Below are 24599 nucleotides of genomic sequence, written 5' to 3' on the forward strand. Positions count from 1 at the left end.
ACATGCTGCCTCTCATTCACCCATTCACACACACTGATGGCAGCCAGCTACCATACAAGGTGCTGGTCTGGCCATCAGGGCTGGTTTGAGGTTGAGGATTTTAGCCAAAGGACACTTGAAATTGACAGGAGAGCTGTAATTAATCAACAAACCTCTCCACCTGCTGAGACACAGCTGCCCTGTACTTACAACTAATAAACAATTTTATCAGAGGATTCAAACTAAATCAAATCAGGTACCAACATTAACACAGTTCACAGTCAAGACCTGAAGTATTTGGACAGTTATTGTTCTTCAAACTCTGAGCTTCAGCACACTCAATCTGAATTTAAAAAATGGATCCTACATTAAAGAGCCAAGTCTCAGCTTTAATTTGAGCAGGTTGACATCAGTATAGAAAGAACTGTGAGGGAGATTCAGCCCTTTTAGTGGTTCAAAAGTAACTGGACAAATACACATGAAGTGAAACAAATTCATCAGATTTAATATTTAGTGTAAAATCCTTTGCAGTCATTGACTGTAGTATCCATTATTGCATTTTAAAGTCAATGTGTTGAGAGTCTGAAGAACAAAACATGTTTAACTGTCCAAATACTTATGGCCTTGACTGTTCATGTCTGTTTATTACTGATTGTGTCATATTTAACTGTCATGTGTCTAACTTGATGAGAATAAAACAGAAAGGATTTGAATCAGAGCCAATGAAAGATGATCATCAATGTAGAAACTCCTCATCGGTTAGCAGGTGGATAAAGAGCTGATATTTCTGCTTCACTCAATAAATCTGTTTGATGTTTGGCCCAGTTTTCAAATGCAGGTCTGTTAGTTTGCTGTGAGCTGCAGAGCAAACCGAGAGTTTTGTTCCTTTGATTGTCCTTTCAACACAAATGTTATTTGACTTTTTCTTCATTGTTTCCTCTTCAGACTGAGCAGCTGTAACCTCTCAGAGAAAAGCTGTGAAGCTCTGTCCTCACTTCTCAGCTCCCAGTCCTCTAGTCTGAGAGAGCTGGACTTGAATAACAACAAGCTGCAGGATTCAGGGGTGAAGCTTCTGTCTGCTGGACTGAAGAGTCCACACTGTACCCTGGAGACTCTCAGGTCAGGATCCATCCACCTGTTTAGCTGATGATTTGCTCATATCTGATTTATATCAGTGGATAAAGAGCCAACTTGTGTAGGACTGTTCAAATAAATTCGGCAAAGTTCGGCAGAACTTTCTATATATTTCGATTTTACTCTACTAGACAATTATTCATCATTTTCTCTTGTTTTTGCTTCAGTTGTTGATTTTTTTGAATCCTACAGATGGTGTTTAAGGAATTGGCCTAATATAGGAATTTGCCTTACTCAATGTATTTAAGGCAAATTCCTTAAACATCATCTGGACCAAAATGGACCAGAACCAAAAACAAAAATATGAACAAAAAAGAACAACAAAACAGACCAGCAGGTGTTGACAGAGGGTTCCTGTGTGATGTTGTGTGCGTCTACAGGCTGTCAGGATGTCTGATGACAGAGGAAGGCTGTGCTCCTCTGGTTTCAGATCTGAGCTCCAACCCCTCCCATTTGAAAGAGCTGGACCTGAGCTACAATCATCTAGGAGACTCAGGAGTGAAGCTACTGTCTGCTGGACTGAAGAGTCCACACTGTATCCTGGAGACTCTCAGGTCAGATCAAGTTCCAGTTTGTTTGAAATGACTGCAGATATTTCTTGAGTCCATCAATGCTGACTTTAGAGGGGCCCATATCTAATGATTTTCACAGTGTATACAACCTTTGAGTTTTTCTATATTGTTTTTATTCAGCTTCATTATCTGTCAAGCTCATATATGAACTCTGAGACACACAAGCTCACATTATGCTTTGTTATAATGTAGTTTGTACGATCAAATGTCAATGTTCATTTCAATTCAGTTCAACTTTATATTGCGCAGAATCATAACAGAAGTTTTATCAAGGTACTTTTCATATAGAGCAGGTCTAGACTGTACTCTATATACAGACCTAACATTTTCCCCAAAAGCACCACTTGGCAACAGTGGCAAAGAAAAACTCCCTTTAATAGGAAGAAACAGAACCTGACTCATGGTGGGCAGCCATCTGCCTCGAGAGGCTGGGTTGAGAGACAGAGAGAAAAGGGGTGGAGGGGGGCAAGAATGGAGGAAAGAGAACATAGGACAATGCAGGTTTCATGAAGACTAAGATTAAAAGCAATCAGGTGACAATAGTATGATTGGTAATAGGACTAATAGCAATACAGACAACAACAATAGAAGAATGAATAATGATAAGACTAATAGTAGATTGTTCAAGCAAAACTTGAGCCAGAACTAACTATAGGCTATGCTTTATCAAAGACTAAGGTTTTTAGCTTACTCTTAAACATGGAGATTTTGTCTGCCTCCAAGAGCCAAACTGGTAAATGGTGCCACAGAAGAGGAGCGTGATATCTGAAGGATCTGCCACCTATTCTACTTTTGGAGACCCTAGGAACCACTAGTAGTCCTGCATTCTGGGAGCACAGTTTTCTTGTTGGGTAATAAGGTACTATGAGCTCCTGGAGATATGATGGTGCCTGACCATTGAGGGCTTTGTAGGTAAGGAGCTGAATTTTAAATTCTATTCTGGATTTTACAGGAAGCCAATACAGGAGTAATATGATCTTGTTTCCTGGGTCCTGTCAGTACTCATCCTGCAGCACGTTGGGGCAGCATGATAATAAGGAATTGTAATAGTCCAGCCTGAAAGTAACAAATGCATGGACTAGTTTTTCTGCATCATTACGAGACACTTCTAGAAGTTTCTTTGATTTGGGAGTTAAAGGACAAGTCATGATCAAAAATTCTGATTCAGATTCAGAGAACTTTATTTGTCCCCAGAGGGCAATTTAAGGCACATTGAGCAGCATGAGGTGGAAAACCAGACACTTCAAAACAAGAAAAAAAGAAAAAGGAGAAAAACACAATGTTTACAAAATATTTATAAAAGCAGGGTGGATACAGTGCAGACATGCTAAATGTAAACTGGAATCAAGAATCAAGATCTTTATTTGCCATTTGTACACAAACACTCGGTCTGGGCACTCGGTCTGCGTTGTATTTATTTTTTGTTCAGTTTTGAACACATTCTTTGCTATTTGTTAACTTTTGCCGCACCACTCCACAAACTCCTGTAGAACTGATCCGTGGTGTTGTGAGGGGCCTGACAGCAGAGACAGGAGAACTCAGCATATTTGACCAGGTGACAGTTGGTCTATAATGAATGTTTTTGCATCATCGATGCCGTTGCTTGCTCGATATGCAAACTGGAGTGGGTCCATCAGGGGATCCGTTGCTCTGATGATGTGGTGTTTGATGATTCTCTCCATGGCTTTCATCACTAGGGAGGTGAGAGCCACAGGGCTTTGAACTTGCTTTTTTTGTGGATGGAGACGGCAGTGGAGTGTTTCCATGGTTGGGGGATGGTACAGCTGCCCATGGAGCTCTGGAACAAGATCTGAAACATGCCCCCTAGTTACTGAGCACAGTGTCTCAGGACCAGACCACTGATATTGTCTGAGCTGGGTGAGCTGCTCTCTCTAGTCCTACTGAGGTCTCTCACCACATCCTGTGTGCTAAAGGTGAAAGCAGAACTGTTGGGCCTGAGTGTGGATCTCACCTCCTCAAGCTGGGTGGAGTGGTCTGACTCAAATCTGGTGTAAAAGCAGTTGAGGTCATCAGGGAGGGACGTGGGGCTGCTACCCTCCACCTGAATGGTTCTGGGGATGGTGGCAGCAGTGTTCACTGAGGCCATGGTTCTGAGGCCCTGCAAAGCTGAGCGGAGGTTCCCTTCAGTGAATTTCTGCTCCACTTTGTTCTTGTACTTTAGCTTGGCAGTTTTTATGGCTCGCTTGACCTCCCTGTTGACCTCCTTTTTTTCCAGTGCAGAGCCCGTGAAGAAAATCCTCTTCTTCTTGTTCAGGATCTCCTTGAGCTCTTTGGTGATCGAAGGTTTATTGTTGGGGTAGATGGTGACTGTTTTAAATGGGATAATGTTGTTGACACAGAAGGAGATGAAACTGTGTCAACCTGCTTGTTGATGTTGTTGGAGGGGGAAAGAAGGCTGTCCCAGTCTGTGGATTCAAAGCATCCTTGTAGGGTGTGGATAAGATAAGATAAGATAAGATAGACTTTATTCATCCCACAACGGGGAAATTCAATTGTTACAGCAGCATATAGAAAAAGGCAGAAACGGCAGTAACAGAAAATATAAAAATAACAATATACAATCCAAAAACACAATGGAGAAAAACAAAGGCAAAAGTACTCAGATTATAAATATTATATTATATACTATATACAAAAGGTGCTTGAGTCTTTGTAGAGAAAGTGACTGGTGATGTATGTAAACATAAAAACAGAATTATGGCAGTGCAGAGCAGTAGTAATATGTAACATGGTTTCATTATGTGTTGGCATTGTACAACCTCACAACTGTTGGGATGAAGGACCTGCGGTACCTCTCCTTCTTACACCGCGGGTGTAGGAGTCTGGAGCTGAAGGAGCTGCTGAGGGACCCCACAGTGTCATGTAGGGGGTGGGAGGTGGGAGGTGTTGGGAGGTGTTGTCCACTGTCCACTCTTTGATGTTTTTAATAACCTTCTTAGCCCTCCTGATTACTGGTGTGTATGCTGGAGCAAGCAGGATGGTGTGGTGATCAGCAGAGCAGAGAAGGGGGAGAGCTCGTCTTCGGACTATGGTTCATAGCATTCAGCCAGTCTTCCCCAGGAGAGTAGTGCATGTGATATACAGTGCATCTGGAAAGTATTCACAGCGCTTCACTTTTTCCACATTCCGTAATGTTACAGCCTTATTCCAAAATGAATTAAATTAATTTTTCCCTCAAAATTCTACACACAACACCCCCATAATGACAATGTGTGTGGGCAGCGACGGTGCACAGCCATTTTCAGATCTCTCCAGAGATGTTCAATCAGATTCAAGTCTGGGCTGGGCCTATATGAATGTCCTCAAATGAGTTATAACTGAGTTTAAGTTTAGGGTTTGTTAAAAGACTCGAGTTGAAAATGGCTGCCACTCCACCTGGCTGCCACTCCACCTTCCTCGAGGCCAGAGCCTCGAGGAATGTGAGCATTAAAGTGACAGGGAGGAGTGGATTCATTTAGACTGATATAATCATCTTGACATAGCAAGGTTTCAGTGAGACAGAATAAGTCAAACTGATCATCTGAAATTAAATAATTTACTAAAACAGATTTGGATGACAGAGATATAATGTTCACTAATCCACATTTAATTCTCCAATTGTCGTTTACTTTGGCAGTGGTGGTCTTAATTTTTATTAGATTTTTATACCTAAGTCCTCTTCTGTTTACTTTTGACTTAATAAATTTAGGTGGTCGGGGGGCAGACACAGTCTGTATGGGGTTTTGGGTGGGTGACTAATGGAAGCACAGACTGCAACTCTGCCTCCTGGTCCCAACTTTAGGTTGTGGAGGTTTTGGACTACTAATAAAATAAACCAGATTTCTAGATATGAGAGCTGCTCTGTCCAAAGAGAGATGGATGCCAATTCTTCTAATCAGACCAGGTCTTCCCCAGAAAGTCTGCCAAATATCTACAAAGCCCACATCCTTTGGCGGACACCACCTCAACAGCCAACAGTAGAACGATGACATGCTGCAAAACATGTCATCGCTGGTCACATTAGGCAGGGGTCCAGAGAAAGCTATGGAGTCTAACATCGTTTTTTGCATATGAGTACACCAACTTCACCCCACATTTTAGTGATGCAGTCGGTCATCACCACCAACATGAATAACAATTTTTCTATATTTACATTCATCCCTAGCCAGTAGTTTTAAATAGTACTCGATGTCACCCTCTCTGGCCTAAAGAATGCATTTGACTATGGTCGCTGGTGTTTGAAACGCGAACAGATTGGTGGTGAACTGTGGGCTTCGGCTTAAGGCTGAGCTTCCTACTTCAGTCACCCAGCTGCCCTGGGCCTCTGGCTGCTTGGGAGGTGCTGGAGTGAGGATAGCGGCAATGTTGGGAGGGCTCGCACCAGGTACTGGGGCCTGGATATCTACCGCAGCTAACAACTGGGCTGCCATAGTGTGGAGCTGTGCTTCCAATTCACTAAGCCTCACCTCCATTACTGCAAATAAACTACACTTCTTACATTTACCATTATCACTAATGGAGACAGAGGAATAACTGAACATAAGGCACACTGAGCAGGAGAGAAAGAGAGAGAAGCCATCACTAGCTGATAAGCTAAGGTAACAAGTGAAAGTGAAAAGCGTGAACACAGTTGTGTTTTTTGTGAGAAAGTCACTAAAAAAAAGAGGGAGTTGAGGAAGTTGCTATGCTGTTAAGTGTAATGGGCACAACTACAGATGAACTTCTCAGAAATTTAGCCCAGCCAGACAAACCAAAGGACAAGACGTTAGATGAAATAGTGACTGTTTTAAAGGAACATTTTGAGCCAAAGGCGCTGTTGGTCGCAGAAAGGTTCCGCTTTAACTGGTGTAATCAAAAAGCAAACCAGGCGGTATCATAATATGTAGCGGAGCTGAAGCAGTGTGCTGCCAACTGTGAGTTTTGCGCGAACATGGACGCGTCACTACGAGATCGATTCATCAGTGGAATAAGAAATAAAGCCTGCCAGAGGGACATTACTCTCACTTTTAACAAAGCGTTTGAGATTTCCCTCAACATGGAGACCGCCAACAGAGACGTGTGTCAGAGTGAAACTGTCGGAACTGCAGATGTGCACAAGGTGAAGCTGCAAGGAGCCAGGAACTGTTACAGGTGCAAAGGGTGCCATTTCAAAGAGACCAAATGTCATAATTGTGGAAAGATAGGACACATTAAAAGGCATGCCGTGCAAAGGCAAACTCAGAGTGTACAAAATCAAGAGGCAATGGACAGCAAAAGAAAAACACAAAATATGTGACAGCTGAAGAAGATTCAGACTTTGAAATGTTTTGACTGTCACAAGTGAGGATACTGAACTGTACAAAGCAACATTCTTAGTTAATGATGTAGATTTAGAGATGGAAATTGATACTGGTGTGATGAAGAGCATCATTTCAGAGAGAACATACAGAAAGCAGTTTTCACACATACCACTGCAGAGAGCTAAGGTAAAGCTTAGAGTTTACAATGGAGGTCGCATCCCTGTTTTGGGTCAGATCACAGCCACAGTAGACTATCAGGGTCAGACAGTTTTGCCACTTCTAGCTGTCAGTGGGCATGAAGTAATGTTATGTGGCAGAGACTGGCTAAGGCAACTCTGAATAAACTGGGCAGAGATCAGGTATCTGAATGAAACAAAATGTAGCTCAGAGGTGTTTAATGAGGATAATTAATTAGGGATAATCAAGGACATTAAGGCCACGATCATAGTCAAACCTGATGTGCCTCCCAAATTTTGTAAACACAGGCCCCTCCCATTTGCTGTGAAGTAGAGTAGAGAGTGAGTAGAGAAAGAGCTCTAAAGGCTGGAGGAAGCTAACATTATATCTTCAGTTAAGCATAGTGAATGGGAAGCACTGATAGTCCCGGTGGAGAAAAAGGAACAGTCACTTCGCCTGTGTGGTGATTATAAGGTGTCAGTTAACCAGGCACTTGAAACAGACAGCTACTCCTTACCTCGTTTAGAGGAGATTTTAGCAACCCTTAGTGGAGGTAAGATTTTCTCTAAGATTGACTTAGCAGCAGCTTATCAGCGAGTTTTGCTAGAGGATGACTCCAAGAAATGCACTACCATCAACACCTACAAGAAACTGTTTGTGTAAAACAGACTGCCCCCTCCATTTTCCACCAGACTATGGAAAACATGATGAAAAACGAGTAGTAGTTTTTCTTGATAATCTTCTCATTATGGGGCACTTGAAGGAAGACCACCTCCACAACCTTCAAAGGGTCCTGCACTGCTTGCAGGACAATGGACTATGAGTGAAATGCTCAAAGTGTGAAACTGGCAAAACTCAACTAGAGTACCTGGACCATGTACTGGATGAGCGTGGCATTCACCTTTCAGAGGATAAGGTGAGAGCAATACAGGAGGCTCTTGCTCCTACCAATTTTAAGGAGCTCCAGGCCTTCTTGGGACTTTTAAACTATTATGGGAGATTTTTGCCACAGCAGAGCACTGTGTTGGCACCACTGTACAGACTGCTTAGAGGAAATGTGACATAGAACTTGACTGAGGCAGAACAGTCCACTTTTGTGAAGTGTAAGGACCTGTTGACGAGTGACCAGGTTTTAGCACACTATGACCCCAGTATGCCACTCACCTTGGCATGCGATGCCCCCTGCTTATGGCACTGGAGCAGTGATCCAACACACTCTGTCTAATGGAGAGGAGAGACTAATTGCTTGTGCTTCCCAAATGTTGTCTCCAGCAGAGAAAAAATATTCTCAAATAGAGAAGGAAGCTCTTGGACTGATTTATGGCATAAACTGTCTACCAGCATTTGTGGGGTAGACATTTTACTTTATTCACAAACCATTATTGACACTTTTTGGTGAGCACACTGGCTGCCACAGGCATTCAGTGTTGGGCAATTATACTGTCAGCTTATGACTACAACGTTGTCTATCGCAAGTCAGAAGAGCACAGCAATGCTGATTCTCCCGTTGCCCTTTACCCGAGACCAAAGATACAGGAACTACTGTAGCATCAGCTGCTGTCCACTGACTGCTTGTAGAGCATCTACAAGAGGTGCTGCTCAATGCTACACTAGTCACCTGGATGACATGCACCAACAGTGAGCTAGCCCTAGTCTACAATTATGTTATGGAAGGCTGGCCAAACCAAGAAGAGGAAAATTTGAAAGTGTTTTATACAAAGAGAAATGACCTATCCACCGAGCAAGGTTGTGTCCCAGAGTCATAGTACCCTCAAAAGTGAGAAAAAGGCAACAAAGGCAACCACCAATTCCACTTTCTCTCCCTCCCCCCTCCTCTTCTTGCTCTCACTCATCTCCATGTGAAGACCCCACTTGCACCTCCTCCTCTGACTGCACTCACCTGAGAAGCACCTACACCCCTCCCCTACCTGACACCTCCACACTGAGCTTCACTGCTGACCAGGTGAGAAGACAGCTGAACAGACTCCATGCAGGCAAGTTGGCAGGCCCAGATGGCGCTAGCCCAAGGGCCCTGAAGACCTGTGCCCCCCAGCTACGTGGAGTTTTCCATTATGTCTTCAACATGAGTCTGAGTCTTCAGAGGGTCTCCATGCTGTGGAAGACGTTATGCCTTGTCCCTGTACCAAAGACGCAGTGTCCCAGGGACCTCAAGGATTACAGCCCTGTTGCATTGACGTCACACATCATGAAGACTCTGGAGAGACTCATCCTCGAGGAGCAGCTCCAGCCTATGGTCCAACCAATTTTCGACCCCCTTCAATTCACCTACCAGCCTTGTCTCGGAATGGACAACGGCATCATCTACCTGCTCAACCGAGTCCCACCTGGACAAGCCAGCGAGCACTGTGAGGGTCATGTTTTTTGATTTCTCCAGTGCATTTGACACCATCAGGCCGAGTCTGCTGGGTGAGAAGCTGACAGCGATGCAGGTGGATGCCCCACTGGTGTCCTGGATTGTGAACTATCTGACTGGCCACAGTACACGCACTTGCAGTGCTGTATGTCAGACAGAGTGATCAGCAACACCGGGGCTCCTCAGGGGACCGTTCTCTCTCCCTTCCTCTTCACTCTCTACACCACAGACTTCAGCTACTGCACAGAGACCCACCACCTTCAGAAGTTTTCTGACGACTCTGCAGTAGTAGGATGTATTTCAGGTGCTGATGAGAGTGAGTACAGAACTGTGGTAGACAACTTTGTCACATGGAGCAGGAGATACCACCTACAGCTCAATGTGACGAAGACAAAGGAACTGGTGTTGAACTTGAGGAGGACCAAGGCAACAGTGACACCTGTTACCATTCAAGGGGTCAATGTGGATATGGTGGAGGAGTACAGGTACCTGGGTGTGTACCTAGATCACAAACTGGACTGGTTCAAAAACGTGGAGATGGCTAAGATCCTTTAACATCTGCCGGATGATGCTGCAGATGTTCTGAGTCTGTGGTAGCCAGTGCCATTGTGTACACTGTTGTCTGCTGGGGCAGCAGCCTGAAGGTGAGGGACACTAACAGATTTAATAAGATCATCAGGAAGGCCAGCCATGTTGTGGGGGAGGAACTGGACTGAATACAGTGTTGGAGAGGAGAATGTTGTCCAAAGTTAGAACAATGTTGATCTCTCCTTTACACCCTCTCCACCAGGTGCTGATCAGTCACAGAAGCTTGTTCAGCAACAGACTCTACAGCTGGACAACAGACGTCTGTTGTGCAATCATTCCTGCCTGCCGCTATCAAACTATACAACTCTGAACTCTAAAAAAATAAAAAAAACCTCCATGTATACTAAGTATACGTCATTTTTAAACCGCTAAATCTCAAACCTCATGTACATATGCAAATATGAAGCTTTTTTTTTTTTTGTTTTTTAATTTTATGTTCCTTTTTTGATACTGGAGTATATGTATATTCTAAGGGGGTATTGCAATATTTTTCCTTTTATTTTTATTTTCATATTTTTTTATGCATTTATTTTTTCACTTGACTTCATTTTATTGTTTTATTTATTCTAGAAACATCTCTTGTGTACACATTTCTCTGTGCAATTTTCTTCTTTTTTCAATTGGGAGTTACGGGCATTAGTAAAGCTTTTCTGATTCTGATTCTAATTCTGAAAAGCAGTGTTAAAGGAAATTCACTCAGGGCACCAAAGTATAGTGAAGACAAAAGTTCTTGCTCCTAAATTTGTATGGTGGCCTAATCTGGACTTAGACATGGAACAAATGTGCAAAGAATGTGAAACATACACAAACATACACAAAGTGGTTGCAAGTGTTTCAGATGTTACAAATCACTTCACAGGTTACTGTGACACAGCTAAGAAGACTGCTATGGATTGCCAGAATGAACTCTAACAGACAATGCCACCATTTTCACTTCATTTCAGTGCTATGCTGTGTACCTGCATAGCACTGTGGGAGGAGACCATAAGTGGATTCCAGGTGTGGTGGAGAGACAGACCAGCCTTGTGTCATATGAGGTCGGGGGTCGGAGAGTAGGATTCTGATTCAGATGGCATGGAGACTAGCTTTGAGTTCCAGAAACTGAAGAGGATTTTAGTAAGTCAGCTTCTGAATGATGAGTTGCACTGCAGTGGAAAGGACAGGTAGCTGTGCTAATGCTAAGTGAGCGGTTCAGAGTTAAAGATAACACTTTATTGATCCCACACTAGTCATTTGTTAGACAGCTCACAAGCAAAACAGGAGAAAAGTATAAAGTGCAGAAAAAGGAGCTGCTCAACGCCTTCATAGTCTGGTGCAGGGGGTGAGAGGTGTGGTCCATAATGGATGTCAGCTTGGCTAACATCGTCCTCTCACCCACCTCCTCCACAGTGTCCAGCGGGTAGCCCAGGACAGAGCTGGCCCTCCTGACCAGCTTGTTCAGTCTCTTCTTATGTCTTCTGAGAAGTGGATTTACTGAGGAGAGTCAGTTTTTTTAACTGCACAGGAAAGTCACATGGTCAGTGTGTGAGTCAACAGGTAAACAGCTATAACCATGGTAACTGAACACAACAGCGATGGAGACAACTTGAGCTTCAAAATCATTACTCAAATTTCACAGACTAAACCTAAAAACTGGTAAATGGCTGCGTTTATATAGAACTTTTACCTACAGCTCTTTACATGCTGCCTCTCATTCACCCATTCACACACACTGATGGCAGCCAGCTACTATACAAGGTGCTGGTCTGACCATCAGGGCTGGTTTGAGGTTGAGGTTTTTAGGCTAAGGACACTTTGATGTTGACAGGAGGAGAGCTGTGATTAATGGACAAACCTCTCTACCTGCTGAGACACAGCTGCCCTGTACTTACAACTAATAAACTATTTTATAAGAGGATTCACACTAAATCAAATCAGGTACCAACATTAACAGAAAATAATGGATCCCACATTAAAGAGCCAAGTCTCAGCTTTAATTTGAGCAGGTTGACATCAGTATAGAAAGAACAAACTCATCACATTTAATATTTAGTGTAAAATCCTTTGCAGTCATTGACTGTAGTATCCATTATTATGTTTTCAAGTCAATGTGCCGAGAGCCCAAAGAACATAACATCTTTAATCATCCAGATACTTACAGCGGTGACTGCACATTTGTTTATTACTTATTGTGTCATATTTAACTGTCATGTCTCCAACTTGTTGAGAAATTAGCAAACTGAGTTTTGTTCCTTTGATTGTCCTTTCAACACAAATGTTATTTGACTTTTTCTTCATTGTTTCCTCCTCAGACTGAGCAGCTGTAACCTCTCAGAGAGAAGCTGTGAAGGTCTGTCCTCAGTTCTCAGCTCCCAGTCCTCTAGTCTGAGACACCTGGACCTGAGTAACAATGACCTGCAGGATTCAGGGGTGAAGCTTCTGTCTGCTGGACTGAAGAGTCCACACTGTACCCTGGAGACTCTCAGGTCAGATCAAGTTCCAGTTTGTTTGAAATGACTGCAGATATTTCTTGAGTCCATCAATGTTGACTTTAGAGATGCCCATATCTAATGATTTTCACAGTTTATACAATCTTTGATTTTTATTGTATATTTTGTCATTATTGAGCTGTATCAAGAGTAGGCTTTTTAAGAAGCTGTTTAATTACAGCTACTTTACAGGACTGTGGTACATAGTGGTAATATGGAGTTCAAAATGTTTAGAGTCTAGAGTAGCATCAGCTAGCCGTCCTACTGTAGCTCCTGTTAGCTGTTCCCCGGCAGCTCCTGAGCAGCAGGGAAGCCAGGGCGGCTGGGTGGCAGTCCAAACGAAACATTGCCTGAAACAACGGCCCTATTAAAACAAAGCCTATTACTCAATACTAACAGAGGAAAACAAGAACATCCCTAGGTTTCTTTTCAGCACTGTAGCCAGGCTGACAAAGAGACATACAGTAGTTCTGTTGAACCATGCATTCCTCTAGCTCTCACTAGTGATGACTTTATGAGCTTCTTTAGCAAAAAAATAGTAGATATTAGAGATAGAATCCATCTCATACTGCCTACAACTGTTAATGATGTGAGTGTGTCAAAAACAGCAACTTTAGAAACGTCTGCCATTAGACTTTCTCTCCCATAGACGTTGCTAAGTTGACTTCAATAGTTACTAAATTGAAACCATCAACATATCTTTTAGATCCTGTCCCAACCAGACTTCTCAAAGGTGTTTTACCCTTGATTGGCACTTCCATATTAGATCAGATAAATCTCTCTTTAGTAACAGGATATGTTCCACAGGCTTTTAAGGTTGCAGTTATGAAACCGCTACTTAAAAAGCCTTCTCTTGACCCTGGCATTTTAGCAACTTCATCAGTTTATCTAAGCATATAGTTACTCTGGATGGCATTAATTTAGCCTCCAGTACAACTGTGAGGAACCTGAGTTATTTTTGATCAGGATTTGACTTTAACTTGCATATAAAAGAAGTCTCTAGGACCGCCTTCTTTCACCTGTAGAATATCGTTAAGATTAGGGACATTCTGTCTCAGAGTGATGCTGAAAAACTAGTCCATGCTTGTGTTACTTCTAGGCTGGACTACTGTAATTCCCTATTATCAGGATTTCCAGTTAACTCTCTAAAAAGCCTCCAGCTGATCCAAAATGCTGCAGCGAGAGTACTGACTAGAATTAGCAAGAGAGATCATATTACCCTGTTCTAATTTCTCTTCATTGGCTTCCTGTAAAATCTACAATTGATTTTAAAATCCTTCTCTTTACATTACAACAGTCTCCTTCAAATCTCAAAGAGCTGATAGTACCATATTATCCCAACAGATTGCTTCGTTCCCAGAATGCAGGTTTGCTTATGGTTCCCAGAATCTCTAAAAGTAGAATGGGAGGCCGAGCCTTTAGCTATCAGGCCCCTCTCCTGTGGAACCAACTGCCAGTTTGGGTTTAGGAAGCAGACACCCTCTCTAATTTTAAAATTAGGCTTAAAACCTTTTTGTTTGATAAAGCTTATAATTAGTTGTAGTTATTATGACTAAACCTATGGTTAGTCACAATTATCTCTATAGACACTGTTAAAGTTAAGGATATAGTAGGGCTGGCTCAGGCAACTGAACCATCCCTTAGTTATGCTGCTATAGGCCTAGGCTGCTGGGGGACTTCCCATGATCCTCTGCACACCTCTCCTCTTCTCTCTTTCTCTCCTCAGACCCACTCTCACATTAGCCTTTATTACATGTCATTAACTCTGTGTCCTCTCTCTCCTGTAGTCCTGTGCTTGTTTCTCTCTGGTCTCTCTTTCTCTGTACCTTTCTGCAGGTATCTCTGGCTCCGGAGCTGCATGTTCTGTGGTCCTGGCTCCACCCACCTGCTGCTGTTTATTGTCTACAATTATCCATTTCTAACACATTACTATGTTTAATGTCCCACTCTGCTACAGATACATTTTGGATTAATATTCTATCCCAGCTCTAATGTAAATAATTACCAATCATGACAGCTTTTTGCTTCTGTGCTCTGTTTCCCATCATAACTGTAATCTGCTGAGCACACGGTATCCACTAACTGTTCTGTAATCTGAATGCTGGCCCTCTAACATTGTTCTCTCACTGCCAACCCTGTTTGTATCATGTTTTATATGCTGCATGTCTTTCTCCTCCTCTCCTCCATTCCCAGCTGTCCTATCTTCCTCCTTTTCCTCCTTTCACCCAGCCCGGCCATCAGCAGGAGGGTCCCCCATATGAGCCTGGTTCTGCTCAAGGTTTCTTCCTGTTAAAAGGGAGTTTTTTCTTGTCACTATCACCTTAAGTGCTTGCTCTGGGGTCAGGCTCTGGGTCTCTGTAAAACGCTTTCAGACAATTTTGATTGTGGAAGGAGCTATATAAATAAAATTGTCACGACTGAGCAAAGGCTGAACTCAAAAGCATGACTCCAAGAAGCAGAATCAAAGTCTTTATTAACAAAGTAGCAAATAATAATGGGCAAAAAGGCAAGGAAACACAATACCAAAGATGAACACTAAATCACTCAAAACGAGGTAAACACAAAATCACTCTTTCAGAGGAAAACTAACTCAAACAAGACCACAAAAAGCAAGGCAGAAAGGCAGAAAAAGATATATAAACAAAGTACAAAATAACACAAGACCTGACTAGAAGAGCTACGCTGGTTCACTTGACGAGAGACAGGACGAACTGGCACAGAACAAATGGAGACAGACAATATATAGACACAGGGTAATGGGAAACAGGTGGAAACAATAAGGGCGGGGAAAACAATCAGACTGGTGGGAAACATGAAGGAAGGGCAAGCAACCTGAAACAAGAGAAGATTAGATTTCAAAATAAAAGCGGAAACCACAAGACAACATATACACAAGACAAAAACACAACATTATTTATGGACTATGAATTGAATTGAATTGAAAAATACTTACTGATTGTATCATATTTCACTGTCATGTCTCCAACTTGTTGAGGGTTAGGGTTAGGGTTAAGTTGTAAAATCCTTTGCTGTCATTGACTGTAGTATCCATTATTGTATTTTAAAGTCAATGTGCTGAGAGCCGAAAGAACAAAACATGTCTAACTGTCCAAATACTTATGGCCTCGACTGTACATGTTTGATTATTACTGATTGTGTCATATTTAACTCTCATGTCTCCAACTTGGAGAAACAACACAGAAATAGGAACAGAAATAAAACAGAAAGGATTTGAATCAGATAAGATAAGTAAATAAATATTTATTAGTCCCTCAGTGGGGAAATTGCATTCAGCAACAGCAGGGGGTACAGTACAGTAAGTAAATATAAGTAAGAGGCCAATATGGCCGGGACAAGATTAAATAGGCACTATTCCAATAACAAAATAACTAAGAACTAAACTAAGAAACATCTGTAGTATGTACATACATAAATATGAGATGGGCATAGTTGATCGATAGTTGATAGATGATCATCAATGTAGAAACTCCTCATTGGTTAGCAGGTGGATAAAGAGCTGATATTTCTGCTTCACTCAACAAATCTGTGTTTGATGTTTGGCCCAATTTTCAAATGCAGGTCTGTTAGTTTGCTGTGAGCTGCAGAGCAAACTGAGAGTTTGGTTCCTTTGATTGTCCTTTCAACACAAATGTTATTTGACTTTTTCTTCATTGTTTCCTCTTCAGACTGAGCAGCTGTAACCTCTCAGAGAGAAGCTGTGAAGCTCTGTCCTCAGTTCTCAGCTCCCAGTCCTCTAGTCTGAGAGACCTGGACCTGAGTAACAATGACCTGCAGGATTCAGGGGTGAAGCTTCTGTCTGCTGGACTGAAGAGTCCACACTGTACCCTGGAGACTCTCAGGTCAGATCAAGTTCCAGTTTGTTTGAAATGACTGCAGATATTTCTTGAGTCCATCAATACTGACTTTAGAGAGGCCCATATCTAATGATTTTCACAGTACATACAATCTGAGTTTTTCTATTTTGTTTTTATCCAGCTTCACATATATGAACTTTGGCTGAGATACACAAGCTCACTTATGTTCCCCCCTTTGGAGGAAAAAAAATTTCTTCCTCTCCTACCACATTCACTGTGAATCCAAGACTGACACATCCTCATATTTTCTCGTCTTGGATTTTGGTGGTGAATCATCGTTCAGATCGGCTGAGCTTGTGTTTGTTTTGGAAACATTGCACATTTTCCTTTTCGCCCCAGTGAGAAACCTCTCCATTGTACAAAGTTTGCAGAATGAGTTCTCACTTGCCTAGTCAAGTTACTAGGCACTGACTAGGCCTTGACTGTGCATGTCTATTACTGATTGTGTCATATTTAACTGTCATGTCTCCAACTTGTTGAGACATTGGCAAACTGAGAGTTTTGTCCCTTTGATTGTCCTTTCAACACAAATGTTATTTGACTTTTTCTTCATTGATTCCTCTTCAGACTGAGCAGCTGTAACCTCTCAGAGAGAAGCTGTGAAGTTCTGTCCTTACTTCTCAGCTCCCAGTCCTCTAGTCTGAGACACCTAGACCTGAGTAACAATGACCTGCAGGATTCAGGGGTGAAGCTTCTGTCTGCTGGACTGAAGAGTCCACACTCTACCCTGAAGACTATCAGGTCAGATCAAGTTCCAGTTTGTTTGAAATGACTGTAGATATTTCTTGAGTCCATCAATGCTGACTTCAGAGAGGCCCATATCTAATGATTTTCTCAGTTCATAAAATCTTTGAGTTTTTCTGCCTATTTTGTTTTTTTTTTTTCAGCTTCATATTCTTTCGAGCTCACATCTATGAATTTTGGCTGATATACACAAGGTCACTAATGCTTTGCTATAATGTGGTTTATACGATGGAAGTGTCAGTGTTAATTTCAATTCAGTTCCAGTTTATTTATATTGCATCGAATCGTAACAGAAGTTATCTCAATATATAGTACCAGTCAGAGATTTGGACACACCTCCTTCAATGGTTTTTCTTTACTTTTATTACTTTCTATATTGTAGATTCATACTGAAGACATCAACACTATGAAGGAACACATATGGAATTATGTAGTTAACAAAAAATTGTTAAACCAACCAGAATATGTTTTATATTTTAGATTCTTCGAAGTAGCCACCTTTTGCACTGATGACAGCTTTGCACACTCTTGGCATTCTCTCAATCAGTTTCATGAGGTAGTCACCTGGAATGGTTTTCCAGCAGTCTTGAAGGAGTTCCCTGAGGTGCTGAGCATTGGCTGTTTTGCCTTCACTCTGCGGTCCAACTCATCCCAAACCATGTTAATTGGGTTTAGGTCAGGTGATTGTGGAGGTCAGGTCATCTGACGCAGCACTCCATCACTCTCCTTCTTGGTCAAATAGTCTTTACATAGCCTGGAGGTGTGTTGGGGTCATTGTCCTGTTCAAAAAATGATGGTCAAACTAAGCGCAAACCAGATGGGATGGCATGTCGCTGCAGAGTGCTATGGTAGCCATGCTGGTTAAGTGTGCCTTGAATTTTGAATAAATCACCAACAGTGTCACCAGCAATGCACCCCCACACCATCACACTTGGATTATAACAGTCAAATAGGGCTGTTAACTGTGTACCAACCCTACCTCTGCAAAATACAACTGATGGTCTTAAACACATTAAAAAGGCAAGAAATTCAACAAATTAACTCTTGACAAGGCACACCTGTTAACTGAAAACCATTCCAGGTGACTACCTCCTGAAACTGATTGAGAGAATGCCAAGAGTGTGCAAAGCTGTCATCAAAGCAAAAGGTGGCTACTTTGAAGAATCTAAAATGTAAAACATTCTGGTTGGTTTAACACTTTTTTGTTAACTACATAAGTCCATATGTGTTCCTTCATAGTTTTGATGTCTTCAGTATGAATCTACAATGTAGAAAGTAATAAAAGTAAAGAAAAACCACTGAATGAGAAGGTGTGTCCGAACTTTTGACTGGTACTGTATTTCAGGTCTAGACCGTACTCTTTATAATATTATCTACAGACTCAAAATTTCCCCCAAGAGTAAGCACTTGGCGACGGTGGCAAGAAGAAACCCTTTTAACAGGTAGAAACCTTGATAAGAACCTGACTCATGGTGGGCAGCCGTCTGCCTCAAGCGGTTGGGTTGAGAGAGAGAGAGAGAGAGAGAGAGAGAATGAGCTAATTATGGTGAGACTGATAATAGCACTAATAATAATAATAATAATTAATGAGAGTAGTAATGGGGGCAGTAGATCCACAAGAGCAGATCCAGACTTTACAGCTCCGAGGGCAGATGAACCCGCAGAGAGTGACAGCAGGAAAGAAAAGAGGAAGAAAGTACAAAACTACAGGAAAGACGTTCAGTTAGTAACATGGGATATGAATGAGTATAGAGAGAGAAAGAGAGGGGGAGAGAGAGAGAGAGAGAGAGAGAGGAGCTCGGTCTATGATGGGAAGTCCCCTGGCAGTCTCAGCCTATAGCAGCTTAACTAGCAGATGGTTCAAGCAAAATCTGGGCCAGAACTAACTATATATATATATATATATGTGGAAGTATGTGTCTTGTTTCCTGGTCCCTGCTAGTGTTCATGCAGCAGCATTTTGAATCAGCTGGAGAGTAATATTACAAAGGTGAAAAAAACCATCCCATTAAGTTTCTTGATGTGGGAGTTAAAGGACAAATCTTGATCAAAAGTAACTCCCAGGTTCCTTACAGTGGCGCTGGAGGCCAGAGCAATATCATCAGTTAGCCTTTGAGTTCAAAAGCAGAAAATTACTCACCCACATCTTTATGCCCTTAACACATGTCTGAAGCTTAGTTAAATGATTGATTTCCTCTGGCTTTACTGACAAGTACAACTGGGTATCATCTGCATAATAGTGAAAATTTGTGGAGTGCTTCTTGATAATGTTGCCTAAGGGAAGCATATATAAGGTGAAAAGAACTGGTCCAAGCACTGAACCTTGTGGAACTCCAGCCTTGAGAACTCATTGTCGATGTGTACTAACTGAAATCAATCTGATAGGTAAGATCAAAACCAGCTTAGTGTGGCTCCTTTGATGCCAATTAAATGTTCCAGTCTTTGTAGTAGGATGTGATGGTCAATGGTATTAGATGCAGCACTAAGATTTAACAAGACAAGTACAGAGACGAGTCCTTTGTCTGATGCACTTAGGTTATTTGTAACTTTCACTAATGCTGTCTCTGTGCTATGATTCACTCTGAATCCTGACTGAAAACCCTCAAATGAATTATTGTTCTGTAGAAAATCACACAGCTGATTGGCAACTGCTTTTTCAAGGATCTCAGAGAGAAAGGGAAGGTTCGATATAAGTCTGCAGTTGGCAAAGCACCTGCATCAAGAGTAGGCTTTTTAAGAAGTGGTTTAATTGCAACTACTTTAAAGGACTGTGGTACATAGCCTGTTAGTAAGGAGGAATTTATCATATCCAGTTGAGAGGTGCTGATTAGGGGTAAAATTTTCTTGAGGAGCCTGGTGGGGATCAGGTCTAAAAAACAGGTTGATGGTTTTGATGAAGAAATCATAGAAGTTGGTGAGGGTCCGTGGAAGAGAAACTTTTTAAACACATATCAGGTTTGACTGTTTCTGAGTTTCCTGTGCTTAAAGAAAAATCATTGTTAATTGAAGGCAGGAGGTGATCAAGTTTGTCTCTGATAGTTACTGGAATTATTACTAAAGAAGCCCATGAAATCATTACTGCTGAGAGCTATGGGAATACATGGATCAATAGAGCTGTGATTCTCTGTCAGCCTGGCTACATTAATGAAGAGAAACCTGGGGTTGTTTTTATTGTCTTCTATTAATGAAGAGTAGTAGGCTGCTCTAGCATTACAGAGGGACTTCCTGTATGCTTTAAGATTATCTTGCCAGGTCAATCAGGATTCTTCAGGATTCTTCTTGTCATTTGCATTGAGTTATATTGAAGCAGGACACTGAGTTAAGTACAGATTTAGCTACTGCACCATCATATAGACATCTAGGACATTTTTGCCTAATAGCGTGTAGACCAATAATACAAATTCAAATGCAACAAACAGTGATCTGATAGAAGAGGATTCTGTGGGAAGATTGTGAAATCTTCAGTCTCGATGCCATTATGACAGAAGAAGGTCAATGGTGTGGTTAAGACAAGGAGTTGGTTTATTTACACTTTGAGAGAAGCCAAATGAGTCTAATAATGATATAAATGCAGAGCTAAGGCTATCATTGTTAACATCCATATGAATATTGATAAAAACTCAGAGAATTCAGATGGAAACTCTGAATTTGGCCCAGGAGGGACTTACACTACAACAAAGTGAACTGGCTGTAATGTTTTCCAGGTTGGATGAGAAAACCTAAGAACAAGTCTTTCAAATTAGTTAAAATTGATCAACTGTTATTATGGCAAATGCACTCAAAAATGATGGAGACAGCCTGAGTATAAGAATGCTCTGACTCAAAATTCATGATTCAGATTTCGCTAAACCTAAAAACTGGTAAATGGATGAATTTAAATAGAACTTTTACCCACAGCTCTTTACATGCTGCCTCTCATTCACCCTTTCACACACACTGATGGCAGCCAGCTACCATACAAGGTGCTGCACTGGCCATCAGGGCTGGTTTGAGGTTAAGGTTTTTAGCCTGAGGACACTTGATGTTGACAGAAGGAGAGCTGTGATTAATGGACAAACCTCTCTACCTGCTGAGACACAGCTGCCCTGTACTTACAACTAATAAGCAATTTTATAAGAGGATTCACACTAAATCAAATCAGGTACAAACATTAACACAATTACAGTCAAGACCTGGAGTATTTGGACAGTTATTGTTGTTCAGACTCTGAGCTTCATGACATTGAATCTGAATTAAAATAATGGATCCTACATTAAAGAGCAAAGTCTCAGCTTTAATTTGAGCAGGTTGACATCAGTATAGAAAGAACTGGGTGGGAGATTCAGCCCTTTTAGTGGTTCAAAAGTAACTGGACAAATACACATGAAGTGTAACAAACTCATCACATTTAATATTTAGTGTAAAATCGTTTGCAGTCATTGACTGTAGTATCAATTATTATATTTTAAAGTCAATATGCTGAGAGCCTGAAGAACATAACATGTCTGTCTAAATACTTATGGCCTTGACTGTACATGTCTGTTTATTACTGATTGTATGATATTTAATTTTAAAGATGATCATCAATGTAGAAACTCCTCATTGGTTAGCAGGTGGATAAAGAGCTGATATTTCTGCTTCACTCAACAAATCTGTGTTTGATGTTTGGCCCAGTTTTCAAATGCAGGTCTGTTAGTTTGCTGTGAGCAGCAGAACAAACTGAGAGTTTTGTTCCTTTGATTGTCCTTTCAACACAAATGTTATTTGACTTTTTCTTCATTGTTTCCTCTTCAGACTGAGCAGCTGTAACCTCTCAGAGAGAAGCTGTGAAGCTCTGTCCTCAGTTCTCAGCTCCCAGTCCTCTAGTCTGAGACACCTGGACCTGAGTAACAATGACCTGCAGGATTCAGGGGTGAAGCTTCTGTCTGCTGGACTGAAGAGTCCACACTGTACCCTGGAGACTCTCAGGTCAGGATCCATCAACCTGTTTAGCTGATGGTTTGCTCATTTCTGATTTACATCAGTGCATAAACAGCCAACTTGTGTGGGATTATTCACAGTAAATTTTACTAAAGTTCGGCAGAACTTTCTAGACTCAGACAATTATTCATCATTTTGTCTCGTTTTTGCTTCAGGTGGTGATTTTTTTTAATCCTACAAATGATGTTTAAGGAATTTGCCTTAAATACATTGAATCTGGACCAAAATGGACCAAAAATAAGAACAAGAAAGAACAACAAAGCAGACCAGCAGGTGTTGACAAAGGGTTCCTGTGTGATGTTGTGTGTGTCTGCAGGTTGTCAGGATGTCTGATCACAAAGGAAGGCTTTGCTTCTCTGGCCTCAGCTCTGAGCTCCAACCCTTCCCACCTGAGAGAGCTGGACCTGAGCTACAATCATCCAGGAAACTCAGGAGTGAAGCTGCTGTCTGCTGGACTGGAGGATCCACAATGGAGACTGGATACCCTCAGGTATGGAGAGGCCTGCTGCACAGTGTGTGATAGAGGAGGAAGAGCTGGAAACATTTAGTGTGTCACAGCTGATGACAGATCTCTACAGAAGTGCTTTGAATTCAACAACAACACAAAGAGGGGTTTTCTCTAATTCTGACTTCAGTATCTCATCATGACTCACTGTGTCATATTTAAGAGAAAATATGTGACAATCATTAAATCAGGTGTGGTCAGCTGTTTTCTGTGACCTGAGCAGGACTTTCTCAGACTGGATTTAATATAATTACAAGATAAGGACTCCAGGTCCTTTGTCTCTTTGCTGAATGAACAGATTAATCAAACCATCTGTGTATGAGAGCCATGTAATGTCCATGTTTGCATGCTGAAAGAGAACATGCTGGTCTGACCCCCCTCCTCCTTTCAGGGTGGAGCCTGGTGCAGTCCGATGCTTGAGACCAGGTCTGAGGAAGTGTAAGTGTGGTTTTCATTTGATTCCTGAAAACAAAGCAGCTCACATTCAACCATCTTCAAAGTTTCAATCAATTATCAGGTGATAGATCAATAACTGCAGCTGTGTTGTGTCTTCTTCTCTCCATCAGATTTCTGTGAACTCACCATCGACACAAACACAGTAAACAGAAAGATCGAACTGTCTGACAACAACAGGAAGGTGACACATATGGAGGAGGATCAGTCATATCCTGATCATCCAGACAGATTTGACCAGTGTCCTCAGCTGCTGTGTAGTAATGGTCTGACTGGTCGTTGTTACTGGGAGGTCGAGTGGAGTGGAAGGGTTGATATATCAGTGAGTTATAGAGGAATCAGAAGGAAAGGAGACACAGGAAACTGTTTGTTTGGATGGGACGATCAGTCCTGGAGTCTGTTCTGCTCTGATGATGGTTACTCTTTTTGTCACAATAAGAGAGTGACATCTGTCTCCTCCTCCTCTTCATCATCTTTCTCTGTCTCTCACAGGGTAGCAGTGTATGTGGACTGTCCTGCTGGCTCTCTGTCCTTCTACAGAGTCTCCTCTGACTCACTGATCCACCTCTACACCTTCAACACCACATTCAATGAACCTCTGTATCCTGGGTTTGGGTTTGAGCTCTGGTCGTCTGATTCCTCAGTGTCTTTGTGTAGAGTGTAGCAGAGAGAGTCTCCTCCTGTTAGAGAAACTCTCTCACTGTTGAACAGATAGTTCAGTCTGTACATGTCTGTCTCTTTCACTCACACACACCTTTTCAGATTCATGTATTAAAGCAGTTTATTTGTTAAACTCTTCTAAATGATTCCTTGTAAACTTCTTCCTCTTCCAGTCCTTTAAAGATGGAAGCTATGATTATTACAGGAGAAAAATGTTGCTGACTTTTACTTTAAGATTCTAATCATGATCTTGTCCTTTCAAATTAAAAGCATCATTGTGAACATCAGTGTTTTGTCTTCAGTCAACCCTAAAGACTGTGAGGCAACGATAAATAAACAAAACAAATCAGATCAGATCAGATCAGACGATCAGTCAATAAACATGTTTACATGTGTTGATGGAAAAATGTGGATGGTTGAAGAACTGCATGAGGAGAAGGAGCCTCAGGGGAACTGATGTGACTCTGGAGGATTCTCAATCTATTTCATTTGTGTTTAGGTGAATTGGATGAATAATGTAAAGAGATCAGTGGGGTGTGTTGCATTGTAGACTCTGAACTGGACCACAGAGGAGCATCTGAATTTCATCTGTGAATCCAAACATTGTGGTTGAAGAGGTTATAAAGTCACTTTGAGAGAGCCTGTCACCAAGTGGGGGCATTGGAGCATTGTGTGCCCCCATTACACCCCTACATCTCCCAAAATGACTTTTCAAGTAAAAGAAGAAAATGAGATCCATTAACAGTCTGTGTATTCACTGCAGAATGTGAAAAACCTTCAAGAGCAATGAGGAAAGTTTTCACTGTTTGTTGATGCAGGTCAGACACAGCTG

The 24599-nt window shown here is 41.7% G+C and overlaps 1 protein-coding gene across 1 annotated transcript in view; it reads left to right on the forward strand.

The window, feature by feature from the left end:
* Positions 1 to 23882, forward strand: part of LOC121195363 (NACHT, LRR and PYD domains-containing protein 12-like) — a gene marked incomplete at its 5' end in the record, with an annotated part of 40980 nt that extends 17098 nt beyond the window's left edge. Inside the window, 7 exons of the mRNA XM_041058791.1 lie at positions 925 to 1098; positions 12395 to 12568; positions 16258 to 16431; positions 21964 to 22137; positions 22466 to 22639; positions 23046 to 23092; positions 23221 to 23882. Coding sequence (XP_040914725.1) covers positions 925 to 1098; positions 12395 to 12568; positions 16258 to 16431; positions 21964 to 22137; positions 22466 to 22639; positions 23046 to 23092; positions 23221 to 23771 — 1468 coding nt within the window. The remainder of the gene's footprint in view (positions 1 to 924; positions 1099 to 12394; positions 12569 to 16257; positions 16432 to 21963; positions 22138 to 22465; positions 22640 to 23045; positions 23093 to 23220) is intronic.
* Positions 23883 to 24599: the final 717 nt, after the last annotated feature.

Source organism: Toxotes jaculatrix, chromosome 16, assembly GCF_017976425.1.
Source record: "Toxotes jaculatrix isolate fToxJac2 chromosome 16, fToxJac2.pri, whole genome shotgun sequence".
Taxonomy (NCBI): Eukaryota; Metazoa; Chordata; class Actinopteri; family Toxotidae; genus Toxotes; species Toxotes jaculatrix.